Consider the following 22,372-nt stretch of genomic DNA (forward strand, 5'->3'; position numbering starts at 1 on the left):
ATATTAATTTTTCGCATTAGTAGGATTGTTTAAAGATGTTTTATCTTGACAGTTTTGTTATTCTAAACCCATACAATAGATACCAGACAAACAATTTTCTGTTTATCTATTTAAGATAAAAGTTGTATGCAATTTTTTTTCGGTTGGCTCATCTCAGGGGCTCAACAAAAATGCCCTTCTCGTATTACAAAGTGAGATAACGTGATATCTGATAAGAGTTTTTTGTATGACTGATCTTTAACGTTTTCTAAAGGAATTCGATGTTCTACAGGTAGAAAGACATAAGTATTACGGTAGGAAATTTGGTATAATATATTGTCTTATATATCGGTTATCTCAAAACAAAAAAATAGTTAGCAAGATACAAGGAACTCTTTAAGATTATCTGAATAAAATCTTCTGTGACTGTAATTTTACACGGTGACGGGTTGATTACTGTGTTATTATAGACTTTCCGATTCCAAATAGGAAGAATTTATTTATATTTGCATGTTATTGCCGTTTCCTTGAATCATTTCTCTACCTGCGATTCGCAGTGCCGGAAGGTTTTTTATAGTTACCAAATTGTACAAAAGGAACTAAAGTTAACGTTTATATTTTATAAATATCGTTTGGATTGACCCTGGATCCTCTAAAACTCCATTTCGTATATTTAATTGTTCGTTAACGACCATGTAATTGTGTTTATAAAGATTTGTTTGGCCAATAAAGTGGAAAGCTCAGCGTTATTATTGTTGATTTACGATCGTTCGATTTCGAATGGGCGGAGCTAGTGATCGGGATAATTAAATTGGAAACATTCGACGTCGTTTGCTCCATGTTATGTTTTAAAGAGGTTCTTCATTTTTTTGATGTGAAATCTAATACATTTAGAGTAAGGCACATTTTTTTTACTCCACATAGAATGTTGGAAGATACTACACAGATTTTCCTGGCTAATTATTTTCCTTTATAATTTTTCTGAGAAAGAATTTTTTCTAATTATGTCAGTAATTTTATCATTATGTATTGATTGCAATGCCTATTTGATATCAATCTGAAGAGTACTGCGCTCGGGTATCCTCGATGTCGACAATCCAATTAGTATTCTAATCCAGTGAATTGTGGACTGAATCCGCGCCTTGCTCATTTTTTATTCGTAAGGGGCTGGCATAGACGATATACGATTTCAAAGAGAAAAAATGATTCCCAAACATGCGTCTAAGATTTCGGCTGCACGCGCTATTAACGCCCAGTCGACGGTGGGAGTGTCGTTGCGGAAAGCAATTTAAATCCTGATTTATTCCGGCACGTCGCTTCGCCTCCGTTGACATCTCTCGGTCTAATTAAGACAGTGATTTCGCTTAATGATTTATGCGCGTCTAAATTTTAGTCCCATTTGATTGACCAATTAAATACGTGCTACCTAAGCGCTGTACGCGTTTCTTTGGGATCGGTTTTAGTGTTTGCTTTTAGTATTTAGAAATTATTCGCTTTGGTTAGATTTATAGGTACGGCAATAATGTTTTCCTTTTTGTGAAACGACCTAACGCAACAATTCGTTTAGTTTAAGCAATCGTTTCTGCTCGTTCGTTACGCTCGCTTGTTACACAGTCAAGCGGAGCGCGGCCCAGAGCTTTTGGTGTATTGTTGTTTTTTTGTCGCCCTTCAATGGGTGTGCTAACTTCTCGAATGTGTCGGCCGGCGCCAACGCGGTGCAACCCGAGATGACGCCGCGCCTCATTTGAACCGTCCGTCGATGTTTGTGGGTGTCGAACACACGACCGACAAATGTTTTTTCTATTTTACTTTTGAATGTGACACTCGCCTTATGAATGCTATACTTATTGTCTTATTGTAGACGTGGCAATGGTTTTATTATTGGGTTAGTCTTCTATTTCAAGAAAAAACGTTATTTATATTTGGACGTTTGTAGACCATGTCTTCATAGGTGCTATAAATTGAGGCAACAAACATACTAATAGACATTATGGTGATAAATACCTACCTAAGTTAATTTCCACTCTGATTTTAATACACTTAATTTGTTATAACGTTATCCTACTTAAGTCATTGCATAATATACCCGTTGTATTGATTATGATAGTATTTACTTGAAGCTCTTGCAAGTAATAAAATAAGTTGGAGTTCACAATTACTTAAATTCCATCCTTGAAATCTTTTTGAGTGTTGAACATACGACAGCCTTTGTTGTTTGGGTCCTTGAATGGAATTATTGTTTTAATATCTTGCGGTGTAACTGTTACGTGAAAAATTCTAATAAGATTCAATAAATCAAGTTACCAAAATTTCTTCTGTAAAATCTTGTAAGTTGTGTATAAACACACTTTCTTTTCATGTATAACATGCGAATAATTTTGTTTGATATTAATTTCTGTAATGTCCACGTAAAGACTATCAGAGTTTGAACAATCAAATCGTACATTACGCAATGTTAAGACGGGGGGTCTCGTACGAACACGGTCTAGGCGCAGCATAAGGCACTTGTGACTGCAAGTCACTCCCACAATAAGTGATTTCGAACACGGTGACGTTGCATTATTATAATGGTTGTTTGTTTAGTGGTTCTACCTTACTCGTGTATCGACCTAATCATATATGCCCATAGTTTTGTTTTTATACCAGACGTTTCATTATAGAGTTCATGGGCGTTATGTTAGCCACAATCAAATTTGAAAGGAGACGGGTAAGCGTTCTCGTTGCTCCGGTAATTTGGTTCTGGCGCCAACTCTGAGGTGATGGCACTGTCCGTTTCGTTTTCATTTTTAATTTTATTTCCACATTGTCTTTATTGTGACGTTTACTGTAAACATTTTAGTGGATTTTTTATAATATTCGCCTAGTATTCCATTTGTATAAGTGTGAAAAAAAGAACCAACGTCTTTTGCTGTATCTTGTCAACTAGAAATAATTTATATTAAAAACAATAGCACCTGAATCTATAAATTATATTGTATTATGATCTTTTTTACTTCATTATTGCAATCTAGAAATAAAAAGCAAAAGAGAGAGGAAATAGATTGTAGACCTTCCTGCTTATTCAATTTCAAGGGGCCAGTTACGCATTCTACTTTTCACATCTTATTCCTAAATACAGACCTACGTATGAAATCACATTACTGGTAACATTGTTTTTCCAAATAAAAAATGAACACGTTCTAACGTTCGATTTATGTTTTTCCCAAAGGACGTACACACGTGGATGTAACGCTTCGGCCTTCGGGCCGAGCGTGTTTGTCGGTTTAGAAAAGGGGATAAATACTGTACCGGCTGACTTTCAGATTTGTTCCTCGAACAAATTAGCGCTTCGGTCCGATTCGAATTCTAAAGGATTTTATTTTTAATCAATTCGCCTTTTGTTTACGTTTGGAACGGTTTGTGTTTTTTTTTTGGTTTCCTTTTATTCATGTTGTTAGCTTTGAGTCACGTAAGAATACGAATATCCGTTTTGGTTATTTTACATAGAAATATACATACTTGTTATATACTTCTTCGTCTTTAACATTTCCACAAATAAAATGTTAACTGCGTAATATAGATTATAAAATATCTGTAGATAAGCAAACTTTTATCGGAATGAATATGTGAAAAAGTGTACGAGTGTAGGTGCATACCTAAATTCATTGTAAAATGTTTCTATAGTCTATTAAATAGTAATACATGATTGTACCAATTTATCGAGACCATTCACCAGTGAAACTGTTAATTTAGCCGAGTGCCGACCGTTCATCCCATTAGTCGTAGTCGATCGAAAATTTACACTGATATGTATGCACGCATTTATGGAAGCCACCACGAGCGGGATTTGGTTTGTTATTGCAAAACACGAAAGCATGCTGATTGAAATTCACCACCGAAGGGACAATGAGGGGGACGATCTGTCAGTCAAATGCGATTGTGAAGATCGTATGACAAACAGCTATGAGCTTACATTCACTTCAAATAGGAATAACCGTATAGTTACGTTTGTTGAACTATTGATATGACTGCATCATTTAGCTCTAATTTTGACAAGTTTGTATTAAAACTTTTCAATATTAGTTGTATTGTATCAGCAATAATGGCTGACTAAAATAACGCTACCTAATACTATTTATCTTTAATCCTTTTATGGTAACCAACTTCATTTAATATTATACCCATTGCAAGAGAACTAAGTTGACGTTTAGTTTTTTCTATTTATATATAATTGAGTTCAAGTTAGTAATTTTTCAAAATTATGACTTTTAGATCTAATTCGCGACCGATTTTATTCAATGTTACTTCCAGAAATGTCTAGGGAAGCTGAAGAAAACGATAAATTACTTACATCTATCTAGTCTTTATTACTAATTGTAGTGAGATGTAATTTGAATTAGTTATAGTACTTTATACGTAAGAGACTTCGTGTTTTCTCCGATTAGACTAAATTCTACATCAAAATGAAAAGTTCACTTCATAAAGTTAATTTCTTCCTTAATATAATTGCGTTTAGGTTAATCGTTAGATTTTAATAGGCAACTGTATTCCATTGAGCATTAATAGCCCAGTGGTTAAGAAACACGGCCTCTTGATCGAAGGGTTCAAATCCCAAACACGTAGATACCTCTGATTTTTAAAGATATGTGCGTTATTAGAAATTAATTATCACTTACTTAAACGGTGACGAAAAACATAGTGACGTTTTCCGTCACCACTGCAGGTTTCCTACATACCTGAGAAATGTGAAAGATCTATTTTTCACGAATTACGTATCGTATTGCCTTAAAACATTCTCAATAAATTACTCAAACACTTGAATACTTAACGACTAGGAATGAATTAGTTTTGGTTTAAAATCCGTTTTTTTTAGTTCATATCTTTAATGATACGCTTAACTTAAACCGGGTAATTTCGTACAATGTATTCCTATTCATTTTTTTTTTTCATATCGTTACAATCCCATAAATCAACCCCTGCGTGTGTTTTTAACCACCAACACGTTGCGTAGCGGCATTAGGCGTCGAATTTTAATTTACCAAAACTGGAGCTATCGTACCTACATCGGGGAGAGATGGGTGCGCAATTTACGTAACCCGGCTGGGGACGGGGAGCAACCTCGCACTTTACCATGGCACATTAATTAACCGTGCGGAATCTACATACGGCGCCACGTACACTGCGCCCACTGGTGGCAAGAGAGTAGATTTACGACTCGTTCGACCACCATCTATCGGATAAACTAATTGCAGCCCCGAGCTATTGTTTCTAAACACTAGGCAGAAATAGAGCTCCCAGCTATTCCCCGATTGTCTAACAGGGACAATCGCGCGATTGTTCCACGATGCAATGGTCTTACTCCGTGCTTCCGATGACAGATGGTTTTCGCGTTCATCTATTCAATCGCATCCATTTCACAGTGAACGGCAAATCAGTCCGCGTTCTCGATTCAATCCGATTTGCATCAATGTATATTGAATTTTGCTCTCCATCTCCATTGTCTGTTTAATTCTAATTCGTTCAGCTCGGTACCTCTTGTTACTAATTTGCAACGTCTAGTTGCACGCCATCTACTTTGTCCTGCTAAACGATTATATGCAAAACATTCGGATATACCGGTATATTCGATCTCGAATGATTTACTGAGACGATTTATGAGTTTATTCAGTATTTAACATCAGACATGTACATTTAGCATTCAAAGTTCAGCGGCTGGAAATTCTAATTAATTCCAAATTTGGGGGAATTGGGATGGGAAATGGGAATTGCCGGAATAATAGAAACCATTCATGTTCACTTACTATTGGTATAATATATTTTGTAATAATCCTAATATTATTATCATAGTAGTTCAAATTCTTATCACGCTGACAATAATATTATTAAGTTTGCTTATTTATATTGAAATTTAACAATTGTTCAGTGTTTGTTAGTTAATGGTAAGGGCTATGTCCTAAAATATGCTTTGGTAATATCACACTTAAATAAAATAATATGTGCGTTGGTCAACATGCTCATAGCGATGTTTAGATCGATATAGGTGCAGACGCACTTGGTACATACAAAATAAGGGATAGCGGAGCAGTACATAAAACAAAGCCGATTCCCTATCAGTTACTAACTCGACAGTATTGAAGCCCAGGCTTCGGTGGCGTGTACGCCAGCGGCGTCGCGTCTGTTCCCACGAGGAGCGACTATTCTGTCTGCACCACGGCATGGCTTGTACCATTTTTGAAATTTCAAATTGTCTCCCCTCGATGGGATTTAAAAATGTAATAAATAATTTTGTAGTTTATTTCTAGACTTTGAAGATTTCTTACGTATCTAACAAAGTTGACACCATATCTAGATGTTTAAATTGTTTTAACATATCTTTCTGGAGTTACTAATGAGGAACAATACGGAGGCGATTTTTACAGAAATTTAACATAATGGTGGACTGTTAATGTTAGGGGACCCTGCGTAATAACCGCGAACAACTCTGTCCTCGGACACACCTAATATGCTTCGTACGTTGAAAAATCAACCATAACGTGCCATGGCTAATACTAAAATACGTATGTGGTTGTCAGTTAAATTATTAATATTGATAGACATATTCATAGGTTAATAAAAATTTGTGAATCAAGTACGAGCACCTGAGTTAACCGATTATGTAACTTGTAAAATGAATTTTAGTCTCACATTTTGCCGTAACACATTAGGTAAATCCAAATTACCGCATTTCGTTATAACGTGTAAATGTGTAGTAGGTATATTGAGGTAGTTGAAATGGTAACGTACAAGTATATTTCCATATTTCCGAATATTGTTCCCTGTCGTGCCGCCGCCGGCGTACATGGCCGCGCTTTTGTAGAGTTTGTATCAGTTTTGTTTCATCTGTATTGCTCGTATTATGAGTATTGTTAATATTACTTTGCAATTGTGGCAACTACTGAAATTGAATTTACACTATAATGTAGATAATCGAGATTATAGTTCTTCTTTTCGTCTAGTTTCGTTAAGATTTTCCAAACGTTCATTTTTATTGAAGTTTGTGTTAGATGTTTATAATCTTTGCATTTTTTTAATCAAAATGTTTAGGTGATAGTTAGTCAATATTGTTTTAAGTAGGTCAATGACCTTTCCAATCAAAACTTACTTGTATTATAAATGGTGTAGGAATGAAACATCCGCTGCGATACCACTCGTTTAAAATTAAAATGAACAAAAAATGGTATTATTTTTGTTTCGTTCTAAACTTACTGTCTAGTGGTTGACATGTGTTTTTTGGGAGCGCTCTTACCAGTTAATCCTTGCAAATGGCACGGGCGTCAACGTGTCTGAATTCACTTTCATCTCGATATATACTTAACCGCACTAGGTACGTTCAACGACAAAAATAATTATAACCACGAAACCGTAGGCAGAGCGCGAGAAACTCCGCTAAGCCACTACAATTCGTTTGCGGCGCAATGAGCGGCTTGTAAATCAAAGGGATTCTAACATAATTAAGCTCATAATTAATGTAAAGACTCCTTTATTTATACGCGCTGTCATTCTTAAAATTGCTCCCGTTTTGATAAGACGCCCCTAAGAGAACGTGATTAACACATGTAACACGTTAATGGCCGTAGATAATGGAACTCGAAAACGGATTCGGAACGCGCCTCCGAGATAATAATTCGAAATGCCGTTTGATTTACTGTAACAATAAAAACTACAGCGGGCCTTGTAAAATATGACTTTGATGCTCAAAAATTATCACTGGAGAATTATGTTTCCTTCAAAATCATAATCATAACGTCGCCGGTAGACAGGAAGCGTATGCGTTATAAAAGCGAGAGACATCGTTGTTCGGCGCCTGATTTACAGCTGACTCATGAAATAATTTTTAGTAAATAGTGTAATGACATCCCGATGCCGTTCCTCATCGGAGCCCCGGCCCGTCTCCGTCGCCGCTGAGTTATGCCCGCCACCGCCGCAGGATCGACTAGCTCCCTATTAATTTGTTTATATTAGAGACGTTCACTTGCGCAGTCAATCACGATTGTCGTCAACCGCCCGATACACGATTTGTTTTCGAAAGATCTTAACCGTGTTTCGGTTATTTCTGTACAATTGAAGCTTTTAAATTTAGTGTCACCGCAACTCTCCGGAGACGCTCTAAACATTTGTCTCGGAATATTTATCGTCGCGGCACGCGGAGTATATCATCCGGTCGCTATTGTGGCAATCGATCAGAAGCCGCGCGGGCCCGACTAAATTGATTATTTATTCAGGCTTAGTTAAATCTACGAGAGCAGTCGCGTTATTTGTAGACTAAAGAGGCAGGAAACTGTTAAATGCTTATTAAAAATGTAATTGCGGTGCGCCAGCTCTACACATTTATCATTCGGCTGGTTTTATGTGCGGTCGTTTTGTGTATTTACTGTTCAATAAAATCATTATCACTTATGTCGCTGCATTCAAATCGCGGACAAATAAAATTAAATTACGTCGTCTAGACGCCGCGGTTCATTATGATGTTACGCTATTTACATTGAAGAAGTTGTTTCTTTTAGTATATTAGCGTTTATTACTTTTGCGATACCTATTTATTTTGTACTCGGCACTCTCACAGTATTATTAGCGTGCTTCAAAAGCTAATTTGTATGATAACTGTTTGGATGGTACTCGACTACCCTATCGCATTATTACGGCAGCACTTAGCCAAGCAACAATAGGAGAGCACAGATCAGGACAATGCAACAACACACTAATGAGCGCCGGCGAAGTTCGCAACGGGATTATTATGGGGACCGCTTTACACAAAACGTTACATACTCGACGGATCCAAAGTTCAGCCGAATTGTCCCTTTGTAATTATATTACCTACTAGAAGGTACTCCGTGTAAAACGTAGCGCGAGAGGGCCGCGGCATCATGACCTCCCGGGGCAAACGGGGATGAACACGCCGCACTCGAGTGAAAATATAAAACATGTTCATTATTTTAAGGCTAATTGGGTGAGGCCGCTTGCAGCGAAGTAGGTGCGAGACCGCCGCCCGCCCACGGCAGTACCGAATTCGAGCGCGGTATAACGCCCTCATTATGCTATAAATGTGTTAATATATATGTATGTATAGACAACGTTTCTGCATTAAACTGAAGCACTACATGTGCTTCGTTAGATATACCCGAACATGGTTGCGTATTGTAATCTGAACACTCGCAAATTCCACCGTTTAATGGGTCGCATTCGCAAATCTTATTTGGTATTACAAATGCTTGTGCTAGAAGAAAATAAATCGTAATTATGTTTCTCTCCATGAAAACAATATTATACATATTTTTTTTAAAAAATAAGAAGAATGAACGAGCTTTCAAAAGCTCATGGACATTTGTATTCAACCCCAGATAAGATTAGAGTTCTACTTGAATTCAGCAATAGATGCGTTGCTACACCTGAGGACAAAGTTGAACCGCTTTGGATAACTATGTCTACCTGATATAAGGTTTTTAAATACTACTTATAATAAAAATAGGGTTCTAGTCATACAAGTTGATAAAAATTTCGGGTATTTCCACTAAACTCACGTTCAGCAGTTTTGATTTAGCCTTCATTCATCCATCATTATTCCCCTGTCAGAGAAAGTAGCTCTGTTTTTTGTGCGTTTAAACGCCCATTGTCTTGCTGATAACATATCTTCGCAAAGAACAATTGTGTTACAGTTATGTCGATATTCAATTGTAGCAGGGTTTGGAATTTCCTATCATCTAAGTGATATGCTAACGAGACTAGATACTACTCAGTATCGCGTACATTTACTGATATTCTCCGAATCAGTCGTGACTACTGATACAGTATTTATTTCTCGCTGTCTTAGTGCATTGTATATGTATCTTAGATATATATCTTCGAAATATAATTTACTTCTCTTTGTATATTTCTGTACTGCCCCTTCGTGAACCCTTTCAATATTATCGCTTTCTTTCAAATAATACTTTAGGTAAGTAGATGGGCAAGTTTAGAGAGAATTTATTCTCGTTTTTGATGATCTCCCCGCCCGAGGCGTGTACGTTATTGTAAAACTTTTATATTCTGTTGCAGATTGAGCGTTGTTTCACTGATAAACTTCTCTTTATAGGATAAAATACAAAAGAAGTTCACTCAGTACAACCCTTGCGTTAAGATTAGGTACTCTTTGCCATGCAAAACTTTTAATTAATCAAATTCAAAGGGACCGATGGTCTGGTGTCTTACCTAAAGATTAAAGAACGATGTTTTGGGTTCCATTTAGTTTCAAAAGATTTTGTTCAACTTTCGTTTCTATAAAATTATTCTCAATTTGTTCGAAGTTAGTCTACTTTTATTTCTCGTGTTGCTTGTCAGTCTCCGTCAACTATCAATACAAACGTCATCGTGTCAGTCACTTTGTCAGCCAATAACAAAAGATCGACAAACTGTACTCATGTTTGTATGCCGTCGCTACATATTTGTCAATTGAAATGATAGGAGATGAATAATAATTGATTTTATTTTATCTGTTACACAGGAATTCAAGGAAATTTGTCTGATTATTTGATAAAAAGCACGTGATGTTAACCGTTAGGTCACAGTGATAATCATATTTATCCATTGCTTAGTAGTTCTAGGGTAGGGTTCGATCTCGGCTTCATTAGAAATCTGAATGATAAATGTTGGTCTAAACGACACTTCTTTAATTTCTATCACGGTGTTTATAGCCTTAAAAAATTATGTACCTATGAAAATATTATACGTAGCTGGTAGGATTCATAGCTGATAGTCTTTATTAATTAAATCATTTAGTGTTTCAATTCCGTGGTGGAATTTTCGGGTTCAAATGCAAAGATATCTCTGTGTCACCTAAAATAAATTTCCATGAGGCATTCCGACTGAGTCCTTCGGGATCGGTTCTCAACTTCACTTAGGGCTCCAATTCTATTTGAATCACATTACGCGAGCTGCATGCTCCAGTTCCGCTTCTATCGCATACGAAAATAAATAAAAATCACAATCTCGGATTACAGATAATATTATAATGATCTTATTTAAAAACGTTTATTATTTGCCATTCGATTTAAACAATGCCAACAATTATGCTTTCAAATCGATAAGGCCCCGCGGACTGAAATTAAGTCACAGCCATTAAAATAAGCTCTCGCCGTTTTGGACTCTAATTCATGTGGTGATAAGGGTCCCGGCAAGACGGCGGAACCGAAGGCGGGCGATAGTTAATCACTATTCGCATCTGTGATGAAGTGTGGCTCGATTGTAATTACTTCGTGTGTTGATTTAAGCTTTATCACGAGCCGGCGCAGAGGGATCCGCGGTCGGCCCCGGCCGCAATATTGAATTTATCCCTCCAGAGATACTTTATACAATTACTGACCAGCGGAGGTGCCGCCACGGAAACCTATTAAAATATGGGAGATAAGATCAAATTTTTAGTGTGGACGAGATGGGCCGGCCGCCTTATAAACAAGAATCGGATGCCCGCTACTTCCACATCGCTCCTCTCGTTTATAATTTTTGTATCTACAATTGTTTCTAATTACGTACCGCTCGGGCATTCAATTCTATATTGTTTGTAATTATTTTGTGATGTTTGATTTTATTTGTAATTTGTTCTTTAATTGGCTTCTGATTATGAATTGATCTTTTTTTGTTGTAATCTCGTTAGTCGCTCGGCCGCTGTCGGACAACTCGTGTTAATAATTCGGGTGAAAGTTTCGCGTGTTTGTTTTTATTAATTTACGAGCCTCAGCGCGTGGCTGTGCGCGTGTTCATGGGGATGAGCGCAACTTTTTTTTACAAAAAAACCAAGATTAGGGGTAAAAAGTAGGTCATGTCACTAAAGTAATGTTTACGTGTGCCTGCAATTTAGCTTTTTACAAAATATTCCTATTGGCACATACATATTTAATCATATATATAAATCATATAATTGCAGATATTGAGAATTTCTTGACAGGCATTTTTGATTCGACAGGACTAATTTTATTACCGGTAGATAAATTTATACTCTCGTAAACAGTATTTAATAATACCAAGATACCATATTCAATAATAATAATATAATGACGCGTCATCAACTTTGGATTTTTATGTGGATAATTTGGCGATTTATAATGCTGCCGTATTGTAAGATTATATTCTTCTGCGGTGAGGCCATAAACACTAAATGGCTGGGAGGTGGCCAGACGAAGTGAGTAACAGCCCGGGGCCACCATCTGCGTAATATACGGCATCGGTTGAATATAGTTTTTAATTAGGATCTGCCTACCGACCCGACGAGGCCTCTATTTGTTTAACCGAATGCAAAGACAAGCGAGATGAGACCGGCACGATAACCGCTATCAGGAATGCTCGTCTCGCCAGTTTTATTTGCGAATCAGCCGTTAGAAAGATTTACGTTCAGCTGCCACGGTACGGGTTAAGTGGCACAATCAATTGGCTAAATAGAATTAACTACAGATGGGGTAGCGCAACCCCGGACAATTTTCGTCGCCGCTTTCTAATTAAGCATCGATATTGTATAAACATGTTTAACGCAATCTGGATTCTTTTGTATGTAACTATGTATTTATGTAATTTGTCTTATGAATGTAATGTTGAATTATATTTTTAATTTAAATAATTGGTGTGTAATATCAGTTAAATAACAACTTATTTTAATAACATGTACCTACAAACATTTAAGGGCAATTGAAACTTTTTCGTAAATTAACAGAGCATGGCATAAGCTGTACTCTTATTACAGGGGAATATGATTTTTATCTTTGCGATGTTTATTTCCGAGTATTTTCCTGTTGCGCTTGTAATAGAGAAGTTGGGAGGTTGTGTGCGCTTTAATAAGATTAATGATGTAGCTGTCATCGCAAATTAAAGTTCTCTTTAAGATTTTAATAAGGCCTTTGTCAAGTAAAAGTTTAGATTTATGTAAATTGCCAAGTTTGAAGCGAGTCAGCAAGTTAGCCCCGGAAGATATAGGTAGGATAGAGATATAGGTAGATGTATTATATGGACGATGATAAAAGGTTTGTTTAGATATTTTATTGTGTTAATTTTATCTTTGTTTACCTAATTTACATTCCAATACAACTACTATTATAATAAAAATATTTTATTGCTATTAAAACTGTTATCTTATTTAAATACAGAAGTTTCTTATTTTTTTTTTTGGTTGTTATAACATAATTTACATAGGTAAATTATGTTTTGCTGGGACACATCTAAAGTGTCTTTAACTGCACTGTAAAAATAAATATAGACTTGCATATTTGTATTCTTATAGTACATCCAATTTTTTTACATCCCAAAATTTGGCATATAGGAAAATTACGTGTATTTCTTACATCATATCGTAACAGACACAGAAGTCAAACACTAATAAAAATTCATAGAAGGTAAGTATAAAATATCATTGTAAAAAATTGGATTTTAAACGACCAACCAGGTAAAGGGCGAATTAATTATTCATTTTAAAAACGGATATCGACGATGGACTGTTACAATCAATAAACCGGGTGAAACACGTTGCAGCTCGGCTGTGGGCGTCCCGGGCGAGGCCGCAGGTCTAATCCGTAAGTTTCAATTATAGCGCCCCTACGTTCGCTACCGCTGTTGAATTGGTCCGATGAATGAGCCGTTTTGCATAAATGCCCGCCAGCTGTTTACAATAATCGATGATATGTTTTTACATTTTCAATTTATCGATATTCATTCTTGGTCGGACAATTTATTTGTATCGATAATGCATCAAAGACTTCTGTTTATTATTATCCGCCCGCGCTGACGGGTTTACGACGGTTATCCGTGATCGGGATTTATTCGTAGCACTAATTACGTGCTAATCATTAATTAAATACGGATATTAGGTTTTAAAAAAGTTCTTGATATGTGGTTTCAGTTTGACCTTTTAATTCAGTTAAGAGTAAAACATTCTCTTTTACAATGAACGAGCTTAGCATCAGCATCAGTTAAGCTCGTTCAGTAGGTAAGTTAGTACTATCCTAAAATCACTGAGTAATTTTAATAACCCTCCTTTATATTTGGGATCTTTACGTACATTGTTGCTGGTCTAATTTAGTTAGTGTCCATGACGTACCAAAAGTAATATGTTAGTTATGTAGTTAATGCCTGGGATTGTGCCCGTTTTAATCGGGCGCTTCTTATTTCAATCTTTAGTTCTCGAATCCTTAATCCCGCTACGAATCACCTTGTCGTCGTCGAAACGTGTTTGGGCAATATGTCGATGGTTAAAGAGGAAACGATCCAGTATAAAGTGGACATGAATGGATTTCTTATTGTTTCCTGAGTTGGGATCGTTCTGATTTGTGAGTTTTTTACTTGTTGGGACCCCAAACGGTGTAACGTTAGATGTGGAGGCATTGACTTCGGGCCGAGGCGAGTTGTTGGCGCAACTAACCGACGACAGCGGGATGGAACAGTTTTTCACAGGCCAGTACGATAAGTGCATTTCCTTGTCGCGACACGGCGCGGCGCGGTGATCGCCTCCAGCCCGCCTCAATGGCCGCGCGCCTCCTTTATTTATATACGCCCTTCTGTAATTAACGATAGTAAAAAGAAATACATATATCTCTGATTTATACCATATCAGACTTTTTTCGTTTTCGGAAGAAACTAATTCGTTATCTCCTTTTGTTTAACGTCTACTTAGCATTGGATGTATAGTTTTTTAATATCTTTAAGATTTGATGATAAATATTTTTTAATTCTGCTTATCTACGTTGATCGTGATAAAGTTGAATAAATACTTTAAGAATTAAAAATTCTAAAATCTTTGTTTAAATCTATTTTATTTTCATTGTTGATGCATTTTCTAATAAAGCAAAGTATATATCTATCTATAAGTAAAATAAATTTAAAAATAATTTCATTTTCATTACCTATATAACTCATAGGAATACGAAGTCATTTTTCAAAAATATACTGCAATTAAGTATTTGCAATCCTCGATATAAGTCTTCGGCTTGATTGACGATGGATCCTACAGTTTTATTAAAGATCATTAAATGCCTATTATTTCATATTTTGTCGTCATTTGTGTAGTATAAACGGTATAAATATTTGTTCTAATAAAGGTAATTAAAAATTGAATTAACCTATATGTCAAAAATATTGTTAATTGTCATCTCTGCCTCATATTAAGACTTAATTAACCGTTTTATTTATTTGATCGGTAGCAGGTAGCTAAAAATCAATTCATTGGAAAAAAAAAATTCATGAGTATAAAAACAAGATTCCCGACATGGTCACCACGTAAAAAATGACTTAACATACCATTCAGAATCGAAATTTGTCTTTATGATAAATCACCAACACACATAATTGTAAATGGAGAGGAAAATTGCGGTGGCACTTTAAAAACCCGTCCCAGCATACCTCATGCGAAACGGATTAGTCGAACCGAAACTATAATGCTAATGCAAACAAATAGAATGGCGAGAGAACGAAACGAAAATTGAACGGAGCGTTGATAAAATAAGAGAATTTAGGAGTAGAACGTGAGGAATGAGACATCGACGCAAGAGTGCAGAGGCGTTGGAGCAGCTGACACCTGTCATCGCGCAATTTATTAGTCGCTCCGAAATAACAGAGTCAGTGAACGTTCAAACAAAATGAAGAGACACAACGCTCTATTAACGACACATCCTCGGGGTGCGCGGCAAACAGGCACGCAATTAAATTCACAATGTTCGTCCCGATGCATAAGAAAAAATTACACACACCGATTTTGCGATTCCGAACAGAATGTAATTATCGAACTTCAATGCGTAATTAAAAACGCTATCGTTTTACGACTCCTGATGAACGGTTCCATTGAATGTTTTATTTTTCTTCCATCCGCCGTATCTTAATCCGCGTCGACTTTGTTTACCTGTTATATCGAATTATCAAATTAAGTACGGAACGACTTAATTGATTTCTGTTTATCGCTTTTTATCGGCCCGGTTGTAAATTTGGACGTGTAACGGTGTTTCCGATTCGAGGAAGACTAATACGTTCTTATTTGTCAGCGGTTTGATGTATGGTCTAGTTTCGAGTGTGGATGCCACACGCAAAAGAGACGATATTATCTTCGGCTGTATCGAGTTCGCTTCATTCTGATGCAGTGTTCTAACGCTTAATATCTGTCGACGAGTGTTTGCGTCACTGCGCTTGCAATGATAATAAATTGCCTCTTATTTTAGAAATCCTCATTCACCGCGCTCTCATATCCATAAGAAAGTATCATTTACACTGCCGACACACATTTCTCGTACTGACATTCGATGACTAATTATTTACAGGTCCGTGATTGAGATTAATCGTTTCCTCGCCCTTTTTCTTTTATTTTGACGGTTCTTCTTCATGCTACTGTTTTTTTCCGTTTATCCGTATGTACTTTCGTTTATTTATACGTTTAAATAATTAACATCATTTATAAGTGACTGGGTGATCGAACTTCGCTGTGCGTGTTCGTCTTGTCATCAGGCAGATTTAATTTAATATGTCTCTTATTTGCAGTCCACCATGATAACAGCGCCATTGGATATAAGGGGCAATTCCGTGACCGAAAATCATATATTGGTACCCCAATACCATGAAATGATATTAATAGACGTAGCAAATTTAAATTACTTAAATAATTTGTGTGAAAAGACGTTTTTTTTCCGGTGTCTAATTAGATCTTTTCCAAACTATTATAACTATTTTTCAAGAAACCATTATTATACATAGGTACTTATATTTTATAGAGCTGTGGCTGGTATAAATTATAATTGATGTGCAAAGTTAATAATACATTCAACATAGGTTAGCCATTAACACAATATTATCACTGTGGTCTTTGCTCCAGAAGTTCCTAAGTTTGAGGAGATATCCATACCCAGCAGGTGGACATAATAAGAGTTATACCCACCCACACGAGGATAGCTTGTGTAAACTTTAAAGAAAATGCAATGCAAATAAACAAAAGGAAAGTAATGGCATTAACAATATTTTATCAAGAAAGTATCACATAGTTGGCTTATCATTGCAAAATATGTATATTACAATATTTCATTGTGTAAAAGTAATTGAGTATGTAAAAGAAGTTTATTACTTACCAAGATATTTTATACATAGTTTTCGACATACAAGTATCTATTAGCGATCATGAACATTCTATGCAATACCGTAACCAAACATATTTATTGACTAAAACGTGAATTATCGAGCTGAAGGCGTACTCGGGCCGGGCTCGCGCAGTCATTACCCGTCTCATCTTTGTACACGCATGGGCCATGCCTGATGGGATATTAAGGTTATTACCAACGGCAAAATTGGCCAAGCGACCGCTGAGGAAGCTGCCCACCGATACCTATTAGCGGTATTACATATTTCATACGATCCATCGACGATCGACGATTATGGCTGCATTAAAACGCCGTCTCACAGTCTCGACCATGGGAATATGATCTGACCCTCACTTTTATCTACGTTTTTTACAGTTTAGTAGGCAATTCGGCGATCGCGGGAGCAGGCGAGAGCGTACATTATGGGTAGCGTACGGATCCGAGACTTTTAATGGTCCATCAGGAGGTTTTTTTTGCGTGCCCTCCGTACGCTGCCAGATAAATTGCTAATTGACGACAGCACATTCCGCCAGTAAGCTATTCGTGGGACATTACAAAGCTTTAAGCGAACACGACTTGAAATGATGGTTGTATTAGGCGGTTACGCTGTCGCATCTTTGCATAAGAGTTACTCAGTCTTTTTAAGACTTCGTTGCCTATTCCTATCGCACTTTCATGATATCATTATAATGAGGTTCCTCTATAACCAATTTTAATTTCATAAGTTATAAGTAAAGAGGAATCTTAACATTAATATCTTTGATTTCAAACAATTAGCTATATTGCATATTCCATAATTAATTTTCAAGTAATACCTGCCTACTAACCTGAATTCGGTATTAACACCACGCAAATCTTGATCGACCCTAATGGTCCTCTTTAAGTATTTATGGGCTATAAAATAATCTTTGTAATCTTCACAATAAATGCAAGCCGTATTTCGCTGTTTACGCTTATTCGAGTAATAATGATAGGTACGGGCAATTTTGCCAATATACACCAGCCACGCCTGACACACATTTTATACGTAAATTACAGAGATTACAGCTTGTCATAATCTCTTAACATTTACAACGAACTTCTTGATAATATTTTTACGTACGATTAATTTTTGTTTCTTTTGTTTCAGGATCCGTTCACGGTGAGTTTGCCGGCTTCTCTAGTACAAAATATTCTGTATAATGTATTCTAATGTTACTCTGTGCATTGAAAAAAGTTTGTATAAAATTGTTAGGAATTGTCTGAACTACAACTTAGGTACTTGCACCGCTTCGGTTTATATCGCTGATAAATTGGAGAAAATTTTCTTTCTTTACTTTAAAAGCTATGATTCTTATGTCTGCGCTTTCATAGATACGATAACCTCCTGTTAAAAAATAAGATTTCTACTTTGTGGTCACTTCACAGCATATGTAAGCTTGACCTATACTTATTTAAGCAAACAAAAGTAAACAATGGTAATTTAATAGTATTTTAAACCATCCTTCTTAAAATACCATTTATGTTAGTTGTGCAAAACTTAGTATAGTGTATGTATTTACATATTGAGTTATGAACTTGTTGCTGTCAAAATACACGAGCAGGCTTTAACAAGGTCATAGTGGGCTTAGCTACACCCACCAATTGCAGTTAGTCTCTTAATGCCCTAAATCTCGTGTAACATCCGTAGATAATACTAATGCATTAGTGACAATCAGCATAGATTCAATATTATGTAAGTGCAGAATAATATGTTGTATATTTGTTGCTACGATTTTAGTTTGTAGATGTATGTCAGTGACCCACTGCTGGGGACAGATCTCTCATAATGAGAGGGGGCCAGGATATAGTCCACAGCGCTGGTACGACAGGTAGTGGCGAGTTAGTGGACTTCACCCTTGAGAGCTTTTTTAAGAACTTGGGTGTGCGGATTTCCTCACGATGTTTTCCTTCACCATTTATGCTAGTGACAATTAATTTCTAATATACACATATATTTTAAAAAATAAGAGTAATTAGTTTATATATGAACTTTGTTGTAAGTGAAATATGCTAACATTACATTTAAAATCATCCATACTTTTATTATAATTGCCTGGCCACATTTTAGTTAGTAGTAATTAGTATCTAAAATACTCAGTTTGTCAAATTAAAAATTCACCATATTATATAAAACACAAATGCCAAAGATACTCTGTACCTATAGTGTGAACTATTTCATACTGGCGATGCATCCGCGCCTCAGTCCGGATTTGGCCCGGCCTATAATGAATTCTCCTTTACTTTCATTCAGCAAGAGATTATGTAATCAAAGGTACAAAAGTAGAATTACCAGTATTGTAACTGTCATTTCTATATTTAATTCGCATGTCTGTTCTGTCTTCCCGGTAACCCCCGGCTGCTGTCGTCCATTGGCGTACAGGGTGTAAGTATATAATTTTATTCACAGCAACACGCACACAAACATAACGGAGATAATAGAATCAATTCGATAAGCTTACGTCAAGTGAGCACTCGTATGTACAATCACGCACACGCGCACCCGACCACATATCTACATATATCAGTTGACAAGACGATAATTAGTCGTGTTGAAGACGCATCGTTCCGCGGATCCTAATTGACGTACATGCAAACGCAATCAATATGACGTGGTAGCGGATGTTGCTCGCACCGGGACAAGCGCTGGCAGGCACTCCGATGAATATAGCTGTCGGTGTCGTGATCAGAACTATCCACCCGCGCTTGTGGTCACCCTTACACCGTCCCGTAACCGTAGGCACAGATAGTCTTACTTTTAAAATTTAAATCCATACCTATTTAGGTTACGTCATCGTTCACTATTCTATATTATGCATGGTGTGTTACGTTCATTTACAGTGACATCGTTAGATGTAGGTACTAATTGAAGCGTATTAGGTGTGTGACAACGCACTTATTAAGATTAGATGGTAAGATGATTATTCCAATAGTTTTTAAAAATTGGTTAATGTTAAAATCGTTAAAGGTGGATTGTAGGTGCACTTTTTGTAAAGATCAGACCCTTCAAATTTATTTATACCTAAACGCAAGACCCAAGTGTAGTCACGCATTTTAATAACTTATCTACTGCATTAATTTACAGTGACATTGATTAATTTATATTATTACTCACAGGGCACATATCTGACACATGTTGTCAAGAGATTACATTGATTACTGGTAATTAGATACCAGATAATTCGGGGTCTTTTAACACTAAGATGTTATATTGGGATTCTCATTCGGATCACTCAGTATTTCGCAAGGTTATTTGTTTATCTTTTAATTCTTATAGCGTTAGTGTCAGGCGCTGATTATTGTGGTTTGTGGAGTATGGTAAAGAACAGACACAAGGTTTTCCAGCTTAGTTGTATAGTAACGGAGAGGGACACGAGGCATTCCAGCTTAGTCCATAAGGTTTGCAACGCATGTTTGACTTAGCTGGGACTACAATCTTATTTAGGGTTAATCACAGATCCCACTTTTCATTAGGTAAATTTAATGCCCATTCACCCTAATTCATTAAAACCACATGGTGGATTGTTTTATTACTCTACAAACTTGAACTTTGTATATAAAAAATTGAAAACGTATCGTTCTTGTAATATTTGTACTCTACAAGTCTTTGTTAAGTTTATAGTTTTGTTAAGACAAGTTCTAAAAGTTGTCACACAATGCCCCGCTTTCAATCTTTAAAGTTTTTAAAACTGTCTCAAAGAAATTTTATCGAAAAGTATTTTATATTTGCCACTTATTTATAAAATCTTTCTTGATATTTCTTTTATTATTAATGAATTATATAGTACTATTAATGATTTAAAAATTTGAATAGTATTATTAATGAATTATATATTCCTTTATTGATTTGATTGCAAGTTTATATTAAATAAAATTAGGAATTTTCAACACACAAATACTTAACGTATCCGTAAGGTATTGTATTCTTAACGTTTTCCAAAATATATGGTCGTCACAGCAAGTGAATAAGTTAACACTTAGACTGGCCCCGTCCGGCCACAGAACACAACATTGCTTTTTAAGTGTCCAAAATAAAATGACCTATAATTTACACGTTAAAAGTTCCGAGTGGAAGGAAGTGGTATTTTATTGTGTTCTAATATGTTTGTAAATTTGTGTTACTATAAACTCAGTTAGAGCGACAATGGTACGTGGTGCCCATCTTTGTAGGAATTGGAGTCGATTTACTGAATGCTAATCGTTTAGTTCGAGTTTGATTCCCGGTCGAGCAGACGGAAGAAAATAAAGTCATAAGTTCTGGATACATATTTATTTTCCTTCTTTTCTTTATTTAGAGTTGATTAATAAAAAAATACAATTTAAAATTAATTTAAGAATTAAAAGCAATGTACCTGCGTACTTACCTAAAAGCACGCAAAATTTTCAGTACCTAAGTAGCCTCAGTAGAACATTTATTAAACCTACAGATAGTTATACAGAAACCTATATATAGTTATACAAATTTTCAGTGTAACCCAAAAAGATCTATCGATTTACCCTCGGCGGGTAGGCTCGCCTTGTTTTAAATTTGTCTCAAACGTTATAGTCAAAAGAGAGAGGAGATTTATATCGGGCAAATTATAAAGCTTTGCTTTGTGCACGAACCACGTAATCCTGTTTTAAATTTATTAGCTGTACCAGCGATAAATTAGTAAATTCGGTTCCCAGTCCACCCGGAAATGTTGTCCGGCTAAGATTTTCGTTTTAAGGACTTTGAAAGGATTATCCTGCGGCCAAATTGGATTTTTGCTTTACATGTCGTTTTTTGTTCCGTTTTTATTTCGAATGTACGACTTTTGACTGTGGTTTATGGTAGTCGTATTTTATCGATTATACTTAATAATTTTGTGAACCAATGGTGTATAAAATCAAAATTAGAGTGTGGAGAAATAGAGCCTATAGATAATTCTAAAATATTTCACGTTTAAGGTCTTCTAGATCTCTTCTAGAGTAAACGATGTGTTATCGTATATCACTGCCATAATTGTTTCAAAAAACATTTTAACATATTTCTCAAAACAAAAATCGGTTAAGCTATTGATTAATTTCGTTACTTGTTATACTTAAAAGTAATCCTTAAAAATAACATACTAACTGTTAACTTTAAGTTTAAAAGCCGCTACTTAGTGGTGAATTAGTAATAGAAATGACTTACCGCAAAGATGGCGCACCCTTCTCACTTCAATAAGTAAATTCTAAACGTTGCTACGTTTCTTTCATACCTCGATTATTTTTGTCAGATTCTCCATTATATATTAACTCGTACATACAAAACAATATATATTAACAAC

The 22,372-nt window shown here is 35.9% G+C and overlaps 1 protein-coding gene across 1 annotated transcript in view; it reads left to right on the forward strand.

Annotated features, from left to right (window-relative positions):
• LOC140743364 (uncharacterized) overlaps positions 1 to 19,419 on the forward strand; it is a 36,812-nt gene extending 17,393 nt beyond the window's left edge. Inside the window, exon 5 of the mRNA XM_073074540.1 lies at positions 18,193 to 19,419. Within this exon, the coding sequence (XP_072930641.1) occupies positions 18,193 to 18,255 (63 nt within the window). The 3' untranslated portion in view covers positions 18,256 to 19,419. The remainder of the gene's footprint in view (positions 1 to 18,192) is intronic.
• Positions 19,420 to 22,372: the final 2,953 nt, after the last annotated feature.

Source organism: Epargyreus clarus, unplaced genomic scaffold (assembly GCF_041222505.1).
Source record: "Epargyreus clarus isolate Ecla_fem2 unplaced genomic scaffold, WU_Ecla_fem_2.2 ptg000007l, whole genome shotgun sequence".
NCBI classification, from domain to species: domain Eukaryota; kingdom Metazoa; phylum Arthropoda; class Insecta; order Lepidoptera; family Hesperiidae; genus Epargyreus; species Epargyreus clarus.